The following is a 14,025-nucleotide window of genomic DNA, read 5'->3' as shown; positions in this document are numbered from 1 at the left end:
AGTGAGCAGAGGAGAGGGAGCAACACAGGGTGGTGAACACAGAAAAAGCAGATACTCCAGGATCCACACTGTTGCCCATCACATCTATTTTTTCCCATCACAGGTGGATGTTAAAGCAGGGGGAAAATATTGACAGATGAGAATATTTGGATCTAAAGCCTTGTGATACACGCTGATTGTTTTTTTTTTTTCAAGGAAAGAAATCAGTTTGTTGTCCAATAATCTGCAGGAAAACAAGAGGTAAGTCTGTTTTTTATGTATTGGTTTGTGTTTTTTATTTATTTATTTATCTTTTGTAGAAGATGAGTGTCAGAAAAGGACAATATTTGGCATGAGAAGAGCACGACTTAATCATCACGTATTCCTGAATATTTAAATGGCTGGTTTAACATACATCTTAAACCAGGGGGGTTATGATGAAATTGAAATTATTCCATAACATGTGTGGTGTTAAAAGTATTTCTTCACGATCGAAATGCTGTCGTGAACTCACAAGGAAGCCATTTACAGCGCTACTGGTTGTTTATTATCGCTTTACAATGAGGGTGTGTCTACTGGCAATGATCAGTGTAACCTTCACCGGTTGCGCGGCAAAAAATATGTAAATAGCTCGTGGATCAGAGCCCTAAACCGCGCGTGACCAGATTACTGACTGTAGGTGCAATGATTGGAAGAAAACCAGACACCAGATTTCTGGTGATAGAAAATAAAAGCACAAACCAGATGGTGTAGCGTTTCTCTGTTCAGCTTCAGACGATCCACAGGTTGATGAACGAAAACGATGGACGCGCGCATACGTCAGATATCTGATGTTGAAATGTTCATTGCGACTGACAGAGCCAGCCTGACTCCGATTGACTCAGTACATAACACAGACCTTTATTTGCCTGTTTGTTGTCAGCGTGCAACTTTCCTGAGATGTAACGGAGACAAGCGCCTCACCTTGTAGCAGACTTGCTTTTTGAACGTGAAAAATAAATAAATAAATGAATAGAAATGACATGGCACTAATGTCGACCGTCTCACGATGACTGTAACGATACCGCCACACCCCTCGTGCCTGTTGTGAACAGCAGTAGTGTTGTCTTTACTTCGGCGCCAGAATTTCAGTCGGATGCTGTTGCCATGGAGATAACTGGACACTGAAAGACACTCTCTAAGCTTTGAAATAAAAGAGGGACAAATGTGAGCAAACTGTGGGATTCACATCAGTGGTCCTGTGAGATTAGCTGAATGGAAGTTTAAACACAAGAGCACACTGACCAACATCACCAGAACAATTTGTATTCTATGGTCACATTTTTTATTTTTATTTTTTAAATCATAGTTTGGAGATGCGTGTGTGTGTGTGCATCAAAAACTTGCTTTTCCATGATTCCACCTTTGTCTGAAACTCATACTGGTTTGGCCTGGTCCCCACCCCATTTTGAGAGGATGTAGTCTATAAAGTGGCTCCTTTTCCACCTAAAGCTGAAGTGGCTAATGAAGAAAACCAGGAAACTCACCCCAGTGGGCTCAGCTGGTTTAACAGCAGAGCGGTGTCATATAACAGCATATAAAAGGCTGTGAGTTAAAACGTGCTGGTCTGAGCCATGAAACTCCCAGGCTGGAAATTAGTCCCATTCCAACCTTGCCTGCAGCCTTTTACCCACCCTCTCTCCAAGTTTCCTGTTCTATCCACTGTCCTGCTCTTTTAGTACAGATCTATGAAATCCTCCAACTAAACTAATATATATATATATATATATATATATATATATATATATATATATATATATATATATATATATATATATATATATATATATATATATATTTTTTTTTTTATTATTTTTTTTTTCTGACGACTCCCTTAGTGTCTGGCTATGTTAAACCTTTGACTCTCTGCTGCAGTATTATTTCATTTGACATGCCATTTTCCCTGACCTTTCTTTTCACCACCCCGTGCAATTCATACGAGTAAATGCCCTTCACCTGTTCTGTCCTGCCAAATGCTGTCTGTCTCTTCCTGCTTATCTCCTACTCTCTGTGTTTCGGCCCACCCTTTCTTTGTCTCCTTATCCCAGAAATTAGCCTCTGCCTCTCGTCATTTCCTTGTCCGCACAGATAAAGTCACTCTGCCTGTCTTTTTCTTGTCAGACAAAGGGGAACCTGGTGCTGGAACTAGATATTGTTCAACAATAGTGCAGATACAAGGTGTTACAGACAGATGGAGAGACAGCCCCCCAGGTGCTGTGTTTCATACCCTGGGAGAGAAAGGCTGGTTAAAAAGGCCAAAGAGCGACATGATTTATTACACAGGACACTGCAATGCTGCCAAACTCTTTTAAGGATTTTTTCTGGCTGAACATTTGACATACTTTCCTTTTAGGACTATTAAATATACAAGCTGGCAGCATATTATCCCACAATGAATAAAAGAACTGGTACGAAATATACTCTTATGTTTGAAGTATTTATTTACAAATATAACATGTTTCAGGACTTGGAGGATCAACTTGGCTTTATAGGAACGACTGCTGTTCAGCATTACTAAAGATATGTCTTATGATCAATGACATGGACTACAGACCATAGAAACATTTTTCTGAAACTTTGGAAAAATGGAAAGAGATGTCAAAATCCTTGGACAAAAAAAGGTATTTCCCTAAATATTCATCAAAGAGCTTGATCCTGTGCATTAAATAATTTCTTCCACTTAATTCCATAGTAACAAATTAATAAGTGGTCATGTGCAGATTTACAGATTTTTCCTACTGTATAGCTTAAAGCTGGTCAGACTGCAAATATTGGAAAAAAATACTTGAGGGTATTTTGATGTTAAGAGGGATAAAATTCTAAGATTGAACCTTTTTTTTTTTTTACATTGAATCAATCAATCAATCAATCAATCAATCAATCAATCAATCAATCAATCAATCAATCAATCAATCAATCAATCAATCAATCAATCAAAAGGTCTAGACCTGCTAATGTTTGGTTACTGATAGAGATGTCTTTTCTCATCCTAACTCACCATGAGCACAGCACTCTTTACAATTGCAATGACAAAGGCAAAGGCAAAGGCACTGTGATGATGATGGACCACAACAGCCATGTCTGTCTGGCTTATTAAATAGAATTGACTAGAATAAAACAAAAATAAGATAAAATAGATAAATAAAAATGAAAATAGTAAGTTATTTTCACAGCTAGTCTATTATTATATAAACTTTAGGTCTGGTTTCTAAGCCCTTTAAATTATGACAGATTTCTTTTGTTGTGAATGGACTTGGAGTATTTTTGAGAGTTACTGATTGCTGGACCCTTGTCCTGAGTCGGTGAAGGTCGTCTAATGGGCCACATTACCCAGACCACTTGTCAAACCTGCTCCATTAACAAGTCTCAGTGAAAAAAAAACCTACAGTCTGCCTTCCCATTACTCTTAGACAGACCTACTTTCGCTTAACACACATTCACATACACTGAAGGAAAAAGACTATACTAAAATGTAACAGTGGAACCAATTGTATATTTTGAATGTCTATTGAAATGACAAAATAATCACAAAATATTTCTCTTAGTTTACACGATAACAGTATTTTAACAAATCCATACATCAGCTTATCAGGTTGGTATGGAAATGAAAAAAATCTTATTAGAACTAAACCATGAGATGGATAAATCTTACAAAAGCTGTAATTAAAACAGCACCAAGAGTGGGGGCACTCTATCCAAAACAATGTGTGCATTGTTTTTAATCTTGGTAGTTTCACTGGTGGGCTGCAGCCTGTGCCAAGGTGCCTGGATGAGGGCTGGCAGAGGCACGTCATAATATTGACACTTAGAATCAACATTCAATAAAGATTTTAAGGTTGCTTGGATTTTTAACTTTAATCAAGGAGGAAAATGCTGTGGGTCAATAAGATTATAAAGATGATCCTGCTGAAATTTGATGGCCAAAAGCACTTTTATTCCAGAAATGATATCAGTAATGTGCTGCCATGTAAAGGTCAACCAAGCCTTATAGTGAATGATCTTCTTCTTAAACATGACTGGATCAGTCTTTATGTGTCAGAACTTAAGATAAGTGTTGAACAATAAGACTTCAGTTGTGAATCATTTCTCAGCTGCAGAAAAACAGACATCTCTTTTTAAGATGTGCAGATATGACTGACTTGTTGCCCTAAAACCTGCCAATGCCTCATTTTTTACATTAGACTTTGGTTTTAATGGCATCAAAGTGCCACTTTAAACCTGCAGCAGTCCTCTAACTCTGAAAAGCTGGGTGATTAACAGAACCTTGAGAGAAGACTGCAGAGCTTTTAGTCTAATGACTGAAATGGAAATATTTATATGGAGGAAAGTTTTCTTTTGTCGTCTCTAGTTTTAAAAAGTTGTTGTGACATCAGTTTTTTTATGAATATTAGTGGAGAAAGTGATGCAAACCTCAAAAGATAATAAATTTATTCATTATTACTATTTTTGTGGCAGTGTCTAATTCTGCAGCCTGTATACAATGGGTGCACCTTCAGTTGTCATCGTGTGTGTCATTATTTCATAAATGACATGGAAACAATACTGAGCCTATATGAAGGCTCAAGGTCTAATTAAATTTTTTTTTTTTTTACAAACATCAGTTGCATAGGAATGCTTTTAAAATTCTAGCTGAGTTTTCTTTTAATTTTGTATCTGGAGTTCACTTTATCTTGATAACTTGTCTCTTTTTGTGGTGGTTGAGTTTTTCTGCTTGGAATGTCCACCCACACGATTACTTTGGCTGGAGCACACTGGCCTGTTTGGTTTGTTGGATGGATCTGATTGCTGATGTAAAATCCATTTTGGTTGCACTGGAGAACATGATGGGAAATCGGACCACTCATAGATATTGATCAATTTGTTACTGCACCCAGGTCTGCATTTGTATAACTGCATGTGCACTGGCTTTTATCCAACTGCAGAATCCTACTGAGAGTGTAGCATAGATTGGCAAAATTCAGGAACCATTTATTTCAGTGTTGACCAAACACGACTTGATCTCTTTAGAAAATTCAAAGGTCTTGTGAGGCACAGTGTAGGGATTCAGAATGCGGGGACAGATAGTGGTTTTGAAAGTGTGGTCATTATTCATGCAAAAAGTTTGGTACAAAAAAGTCAAGCAGCAAAGAAAAACATAGCAGAGGCATCAAAAAAATCCTCAACAAAGTCAGAAAAGGATGGTTCACTTAAAAAGACTGAATCTAACTACTTCTGAGGTGAATGATAATCTGGCAAAGTAATGAGGGAACACCAGAGCAACAAAGTGAAAAGGGAGTGAGTGTAAAACCCCCCCCAAATGAATAAATAATATAAAATAAAAGATAATAATAATAATAAACACAGCAGTAATGATAGAAAATGCAGATATAATACTTTAAAACTTTGCAGATCTGACAGGTTCCCATGTGTGCACACACACCTCACACACAGATATGGTCTCCTTTTTGGGCCAAACCAGTCAAAAACACCCTGACACTCACCTGCGTTAGCACAATGATGCTTTGAGCTAAATGCTACAGCCAGAATGCTAACATGCTCAGGGTAACAGTTCTAGCCGCCTGAGGTTTTATCAGTAGTTATGTCCCCCATTTTCATCAGAAAAATAAAATATTTGCATTAAATGCTCACTATAGCTGAGGTTGATGTTAACATGATGAGTAATTGAAGTATTTGGTGATAAAGCAAGCTGTTCTGATAAAATGTTTTCCTTTCGGGTCGAGACTTCCCCTCCAGTGTAAAGTAATTGCTTTTATAGATCAACTATAAAACTTGGAAACCAAATTGAATTTGGACCTGAGAAGCTACATCTAAAGATTTTTTTAGACTGCAGATTTTTTTATAAACTAGGTCAGGGGTGGCCAACCAGTCAGCGACCAAGAGCCACAAAAATTACCGTGGTACTACAATGAGCTACGTCGCACACGTGGTCTTGCAAACACACTTCCTCTCACACATGAACAAAATGTCATAAAATGAACATCAATACATTTCCAATTTTTAAAGCAAGGTTTGTTGTTTTTGTGTGTTCAAATTCGTATTAGAGAAGAGAAACTGAAACTTAAGTATCAATGTGTTCACCCAAATATTGATCAACACTGATCCCAACGTTGGCATCACTAAATCAATATTTAAGATTGATCAGCACACCAGTACTCATAACTTTCTCTATATTTTTATGAATGTATTGTGAGCCGCAGGTTGGCCACCCCTGAACTAGGTGCTTTTTGGACTGCAGGAAATATGGCTTGAACTTAGCTCTGAGATCAGTCATCAACCCTTTTTAAAGGGCAAAAATCTGTTTCAAGCGATAAATTGTTGTCAGGTGAATGTACTGGGACTGTATGAGAGCTCACATGTTCACCTGTTTTGCTCTTATGTTTACTGTCTTTCCCCTTCCACTTTGTCTTGTCTTACCCCTCTGTCTACCCCTTCACCTTGTTTTGAGGGCCAAGGGGTGACTACAAACATGAGTGTTATACAAACTATAAATAGACAAAAATACACAAACCTTGTTGCGGCAGTCTGGAGCATTAATGTTGTTTTAACCCAACAATGTGGAAACTATTGGTCTATACTTGTGTGGACTTCATGATACTCTCCCCAGTTTGAATTTGTCTTTGACAAATAGTTCAGCTCAACATATTCTATAGGAATGAATATCTGAATGAAATTAGGCCAAGGTTGTTTGAAGTCCATAGGGAATAAGATGTAATCTCTGTCAGGAAACGAGAACGTGCATGTGGGCTCTGATCACGGATCATTAAGCAAGACAGAAACTATATCTGTAAGCCTGGTACACCAGTGAAACCCCAGGGGTTTTGGTTGATACAATGCTCTGTGCTGTAGTCCTTTGTATGGCCATCCACTGAGTCATGTGATTTAACTGTAAATGTTTGTGTTATTGTTTCTGTTTGTGCGATTAATACACTGCTGGAGTGTAGGTTACTGAGGTATACCTCCTTTCTGTCTGTCTCTTGTTGCCTCTAACCCTCCCTCTTTTCTACTCTGTGTCAACAGTTGCCATGGAAACTATTTTGCTCTTCCTCTCTTCTCTCTTGGTGTGTGTGGCTGGTAAGTGCCCCCCCCCTACTCATGAAACATAAACACACATGAAAAACAAATGCAGGTATGCCAACACTACTTGTCCACAGGGGGCAGTGTTGGGACAGGCAGTGATGTCACATGGAGAGGTGCTCACTGGGTGCAGGCTGAAAGCAAAACAGCAATTTTACTACATTAGAGGTTATGTGTGGGTTTCAAAGACTGGCAGGTCACAGTGTGTGTGAGAGATACGTTTGTAGTGTGTGATTAAATGTGAGACAGCTGTGCACACAGTCGCACTATGAATAAATGATATGATGTGAGCTGTGAGTATTTGTAACTCCTGGGTTGTATAAAATAAACAGAGAGATACATAGCTAGATGGACATGAGTACTGATGTTTTCTTCTTTGTCTTTCCTTTTCTTCCTCCCATTCATTCCCTGACTGAAACCACTTCTCCTGGTTGCTTCTTCTCAGCCATGACAGACGAGAGTGCACAGGGTGAGTACGCTGGATATTTCCTCTTAATGAGGTCACAACTCAGCTCTCTTAGCCTCACAGATGGCTCTGATGGTTTACAGATGAAATCAGACTCATATGGATTTGCTCATTAGATCACAAATTGACAGAGGCATGGATAAAAAGTCAGAAAGTATCCAGACTCAACCCTGCATGAAACTGAAGTACATTTGTACAGAGTCAAATCAATACCAAAGAGAAGAGATTGTCCTGTTGAAAATAGAGAAAATAAAGCTTATTCCTGAGTGTGGATGGATCTTTTACAAAGACAGTCACAATAATACTGCTTTCCAAAACATGTAACCACACAGACGCCAGTATTTGATAATTCTGCTGAACCCCTAAAGTTCCTGTCAGGGGTTTTTAACTGACACACAGGGAATGATATGAATACCACTTGAAAATGATAAAGAAATTTCACCCTCGCTGGTTTTAGGCAAACACAGCAAGGGTTTTTTTTTTTCGTATGAGGCTAGAGGTGAGCACAGTTAATCAGAAATTGAATGTTTCCTGTTATTTCATTAACAAGGATTTTAACTTCGACAACAGGTTAACCAAAAATTTTGTTCAAAAATCAATGGAAGTCAACCCCAACATTAACTTCAAAACCTGTTAAAAGTCCAGTTTTTTACTCCCTCCTTGCTGCTCTGAAAAGGGTCACCATCTAGACTAGCATAGGAGTTAATCAAAACATTTGATATCAGTTGACATCCATGTGTTTCAGTCTACATCCATATGTTCTTGTACAAGTTGTCTGTTGTACCTTTTACTATCTAAGAGCAGGGTTTGGATGCCTCTTCTTCTTTAACTAAACTTCACCAATCCTCCAAGTAATGGGATGATGTAGTAATGGCTCTTTTTTGTGATCCAGCCTATTAAGGACCGGCTCTTTTGGCTGCCAAAGGCCTCTGAAAGCCAGGTCTTTCTCTTTTGGATTCATAAAAACCCCTAAAATAAAATACCTGAGGTGCACTACCTGACACCTCTTTTCTTGGGCACGACACGTCACACAAATATAATTTGTTTTTGCAAGATAGTAAGCTGTCATAACCCAAATATACCTATAGGTAACTGAATAATGCAGAGGCGAGGAGGTTCTTTGTTTTGCCGTGTCTCAAATTGAAAACTTCTGTAAGTACATATTCATGAAGTACACAGCATGCACACTCTGTACTTACTAGAACAGTACACAAAATTTTAAAATCCTAAACCCAAAATTTACAGTGTAGTGTTGTCTCAAATGAAACACTGCTGCTTTGTGACAATCCCATTCCATAACCTTTCACAGGTGTTCATACTTCTGCTATTCACTGATTTTAACTGTTAACCATTCTTTGATCAGTTCTCACCCCTTCCCCTGTGTAGCTATGAGGTCTGTTAAGGGATGAGAGTCGAAAACTGGTTGCTGTTGAGAATCGATAAGAAATGTTTCAATCCATTGATATTGTTAGCCTTTGTGCTTAATGATTCTTACGATAAATTCTTTACATTGTACCAGAGCCGCCAGGCCTTACGTCGACTAGTCTGCTGCAGCTATCTCAGCTTAGCAGTTAGATAACGTTTCCCAAGAAAACTCTGATTCAGGATTTTCAGCTTGAAGTTTTACTGAAGAACTGACTTCATAAAGAAATGTCCATTACTCTCTCTCAGAAGATTCATTCAGTACATTTGAAATGGCATAAATCACCTTATTTACCAAAATAACAAAATAGTGCAAGTTTGATGCTAACGTATATGGGAAACTGCATTGATATGCTAGCAATTAGCATACATCAGTATAACTTCAGCTTCAGAATAGTATTTCAACTTTCATCACAGAAACATATCACATCAACTCTTTGTGAAAAATACTGAGAATTTCAAATGTTAAAAGCTAACAGGTAATTGAAAGGCTCATGGCTGACTTCATAACTACGGAAAGCTTTCAAACACTTAAACCATTGCTATAACCACTTTGAGACACTAGATGGCCTACTTGAACTATTAATATATTACAACACAATACATCAACGTCACATTGTGTGCAATTTTTGCCTTTCTGTGTGTAATTTTGCCCAGAAATATCCAGATTCAGGGACCAATTACATTTTATTCATTTACAGTATAAACTCAATTAAATGTTGTTGACACAGAAAACCTGTAAAGCTACTTTTTGTACCAAGAAAATTCACAACATGGATTGATAAGGGAATCGGTAAAGAATCAGATTAATAAGCAGAATTGATAAGGGCATCGGTATTGACAAAATCGTATCAATTCCCATCCCTAGGTCTGTTGAGGGCTGTATAAATGCTCTTTATGTGAAGTGTTTCTTTTAATGATTTCTTAAAAAATCAGTCCCCATGTTGCATCAAACATACTTGTGCCGTGTCTCCTGATACCAAATGACAAGTTGTCAAATTGAAAATGGTGTAACCACAAAAACATGTAAAGTGTTAAATAATTCACCTTCCTAGATACAACAAGTGTATTGTTGTTATGAAATATTAAAAGATGCTTTAAAAATAATTCTGAATTTCATCTTTTCAGTGTAGTCGGCTGGTAAAATCAAAGTAACTTTTTGTGCAACACCACATTTTTCAATCATTACACCAACTGACATTTACCAGTTTCATCAATTGACATCTTTCTTTCATCTTTCATTTCATTGAATTCACTGAGGACTTTCAGTTAAATTAAATTTGTCACCATCAGCATCATAGGAGATACTCAAATCATCCTTCAGGTGCGAGTGTCATATTCAGCCTGAAACACTTTCAAAGATAATGCATTCATGCAAATTAGGCATGGCATACCAAGATTATTCGAAACTCAAGAGAAAGAAATAATAAGAGGGATCTTGTTATAAGTAAATGCTCAAACAAGCCAAGTATCAACATGTTGTATCAAATCATGTTATGAACAATGCTCATGGAACACCTTGTTTCTAAATGTGTGCGTCTTTTGTGTTTTTGCAGTCAACAAGACGAACGTTGATAACCTATTTATATATGGTAAGTGTTCAGTTAAGTAGATCTCCTGCAGCAGGCTGTGGGACAGTACCCATAAATACTTTTCATTTAATTTACTGATCGAATCAAGTTTCTGGTTTGTTTTAATTTTGTTATTCCCTCTACAGACTATTACACCCTGAGGGTCGGGGGTTTGACGTTTGCTGTGGTGCTCTTCACATTGGGTATCCTCCTCATCCTCAGTAAGTGCTGCCCCCTCTGTCCGCTTGATTGTTTAAGGTCATAATGTACTTTTTCAGATACATTTTGACAGTCATATCAAAATGTGGAATGATTGTTTTATGCTTAATACTATGAGGCCCACAGCATCATTTTGTTATTGGATATCTGTGAACAATGTGGTTGTGTTTTTAGGTCGAAGATGCCGCTGCAACGTCAACAAGAAGCCCAGGTAAGTTTTCTGCTAACACACAAAGGGAGATCATTACTTGTCTATGAAAAATCTCTTTTAAATGTATCATAGCACATTATTTAAGTTGGCCTATGGATTCTCCCCTCAGTGCCCCTGGAGATGAGGAACAACATGAGGAGAACTTGATCGTCTCAAAGGGTAAGATGCTTCACCTCCCTGTCAGCTGCTCTCACCTCTGGCTTTTTTTTGACATACCTTTAGGATACGGTCTCCCAGTGGGAGGACAGATGAGCAGGACTTTCATGTTCACAAAGAAAGAGAAAACATACACTTTTTCCATGCACATCCTAAATAAGTCAGGGCCATTTCCATCGAAATTCACGTTATCAAATCAAGTTTTTCATAACTGTTAAGACTGACAATTGAGATTTTGGTAGAATAATGTAATATCACAATGCAAAATGTTTGCTTCAGTCTTCATTGAGACATGCTAATGGTAGAGTTGGGGCTAGCTCAATTTCTAAAGCCTTAATTTTCTAAAGTCAGCGTACTGTTTTCTATAGAAGTAATTATCTGTTTTAAAACGTCTGACCTGTTGAACTAAAAAAAGAAAGAAAAGAGAAACCTCCTTATTTGTCCTCCATGTTTGATTACCTAAGCAACTCCTCTGGCTGGAAAGTAGCTACACAGTGATTTATTCTTTCACAAAGTGATATAAATTAACAGTCACTAGAGAAGAGTGAAGTGGGAGAATACAAAACTATGGCTGTGTCTTTTTTGGAACTGATTCACAACGAAGAAATTTCACTTTGGTTTTCAAAACGAGTAAACGTACTTAACACTAAGGACAGTGAAACTTAAGAGAAACATCATCAATACACAAGTAGGCCACACACAAACTTGCAATTAAAAAAGGTTCAGTGTCTTTAAGAAAAACAAACAAATATACAGAGAAGAAATGAATGGTGTTAAGCCTATTTAATTATTCTTTGACAAGTTTGTCCTTTTTGTGTGTTTTTCAGCTGCAGCAGCTGCCAAAGAGACCCCAGCAGAAAACTGAGGCAATTCACTTCCTTCTGTGATGATTTTCTGTTTTATTTGATATAAAGCCACCCTAAAATAATGGATTATTTATATAATGGTTATGTCAGGGTAAGATGTATACATTTAGAGGTTTGATATTATAAATATATGTATAAAAAAAAATCTTGCCTGTTGTGCTCCGTCGTGACCAGTGCCAGTCCCTCAGTGCTCTTGCTTGTTCCTGTGCCTTTCTGTGTCGGTCCCACTCTTATTCCGTGTCTTAGCTGTAAGCACCTTTTCACACAAGATTGTTTGAAAGCAGGTAAGAGAATTTTAAATGTTGTGTGGTCTGTTGGTATATGTTTATGTTTATTGTCTTAAGGTTTTAGGATTTGTCTCTTTGTTAATTAGTCCCTCAGTAATTCTTACACAGAGGTCATTTCCTCTGGATCCCACTCAGACTCGTCATCACAAATTGTTTTGTAACACCAAAGCATTTTAACATTTCCTATTTAATGAATAATGAAACAGACAATGGGCAGTGATAACCCAGAGGGAAGCTTTTTCCAAGTGGAAGCAGGATACTTAATAACCTGTTGGCCACAAACAGACAACAGCTAATAGTAACACTTTGCCACAGTAACCTCGCTTGTACCACAGTTCATTAAGAAGTAGCTAAATGCTTAGGTAAGCTCTGTATTGCTTTGTACAGTACAAAACTGAAGGCTTCTACAATAACTGTAATGATGGTAAGAAAATTGCTATCATCTAAAACAGTGGTTCCCAACCTTTTCTGTCTTGTGTACCCCCTGAGCCTTTTTTGTCATACCATGAGTCCCCCCTCACTCGTGTTGATCATTATTCAAAAGTAGAACGTAACACAACTGATTATTAAATGAAAATCATTTAATTTTATCTCCCTACTTTGAAAATCTGATACTCGGGCATTTTTTAAAAACTTTTTATACTCATATTAAACATAACAAAAAAGGTGTCACCTTGAAAACAAACGAGTAATATAGATAAGTAAACACAAAATCAAAATGATCAACCTGCTTTTGTTTAATATAACCCTTGTGTCTTTTAACAAATAATAAAAATAATAGTAAAAACACATTGAGCTCTGTTGAAAAAGTCCCCTTTAAACAAGTATAAAAACTTAAAAAACAGGAACAACAATAATAAAAAAAATATTGAGCATCACCATAGCAACTTGTCCCATTTTTATCAATCATCTGAGCTTTCATTGTTATTGTCTCCCTGGGAGAAACTAGTCGTCGTGCACGTGTACCTTTTATTGGTGGGCATTTCTCAGTTTATCCAAGTTGGAAATAAATTATAAAATATTTCCCTGTACCCCCTGCAATGCTTTTGCATACCCCTAGGGGTACACGCACCCCTGGTTGGGAATCACTGGTTTAAATACTGTTGGCTGCTGCTAGCATGTGCAATTGTAATAAAAACATTGTTTCAATGAAGTAAAGCCAGTCAATGGCTTCAGTCACTCTCTTCTCTCTGGGTTATCAAACAATATATATATATATATATATATATATATATATATATATATATATATATATATATATATATATATATATATATATATATATATATATATATATATATATATATACACACATATATAAACACACACATATATATATATACACACACACACACACATATATATATATATATATATATATATAGTATATATATATATACTACTATATATATAGTAGTATATATATATATAAAGTTGACTGTATTTGTACAAGTATTGTCATCTTTTAGGGATAAAGTTAATTTTATTTTTAATTATGAATATATACATACTATACACATAAGTATTTATACCTATGGTAAACAGAGTATTGTTCTTGTTTGTATTGTTGCGTGTGTATTGTGGGCCACATGTCTATAAACAGTATGTGGGTGCATATATCACAAGAATTGCTTTGTTAATGTGGTCACCCTTGTATGAGACAATCTGAACTGCCACAACTCTCTGACTGAGCAAAGGATCTAGCTCCTCCACAGTGTTTTACCCTTTCATAGTG

General features: G+C 36.9%; 1 protein-coding gene across 1 annotated transcript; it reads left to right on the top strand.

Annotated features, from left to right (window-relative positions):
- The first annotated feature begins 15 nt into the window (after window positions 1-15).
- On the top strand, window positions 16-13,523 carry fxyd6 (FXYD domain containing ion transport regulator 6). Its single transcript, XM_074678640.1, has 8 exons — window positions 16-240; window positions 7,036-7,089; window positions 7,538-7,561; window positions 10,537-10,572; window positions 10,698-10,772; window positions 10,945-10,981; window positions 11,091-11,140; window positions 11,965-13,523. The coding sequence occupies exons 2-8, from the start codon at window positions 7,041-7,043 to the stop codon at window positions 12,000-12,002; spliced, it is 309 nt and encodes a 102-aa protein (XP_074534741.1). The 5' UTR covers window positions 16-240; window positions 7,036-7,040; the 3' UTR covers window positions 12,003-13,523.
- Window positions 13,524-14,025: the final 502 nt, after the last annotated feature.

Source organism: Halichoeres trimaculatus, unplaced genomic scaffold, assembly GCF_033239565.1.
Source record: "Halichoeres trimaculatus isolate MK-OKI-2021-1 unplaced genomic scaffold, fHalTri1.1 fHalTri1_scaffold_9, whole genome shotgun sequence".
Lineage (NCBI taxonomy): Eukaryota > Metazoa > Chordata > Actinopteri > Labriformes > Labridae > Halichoeres > Halichoeres trimaculatus.
Note: the sequence above shows the minus strand (reverse complement) of the source record. Positions and strands in the feature narration are given on the sequence as shown.

Coding starts and splice junctions, on each gene's coding strand:
- fxyd6 (XM_074678640.1), top strand. CDS start 7,041: ATGGAAACTATTTTGCTCTTCCTCTCTTCTCTCTTGGTGTGTGTGGCT. Junction 7,090..7,537: donor TCTCTTGGTGTGTGTGGCTG/GTAAGTGCCCCC, acceptor GCTTCTTCTCAG/CCATGACAGACGAGAGTGCA. Junction 10,573..10,697: donor TGATAACCTATTTATATATG/GTAAGTGTTCAG, acceptor TTCCCTCTACAG/ACTATTACACCCTGAGGGTC.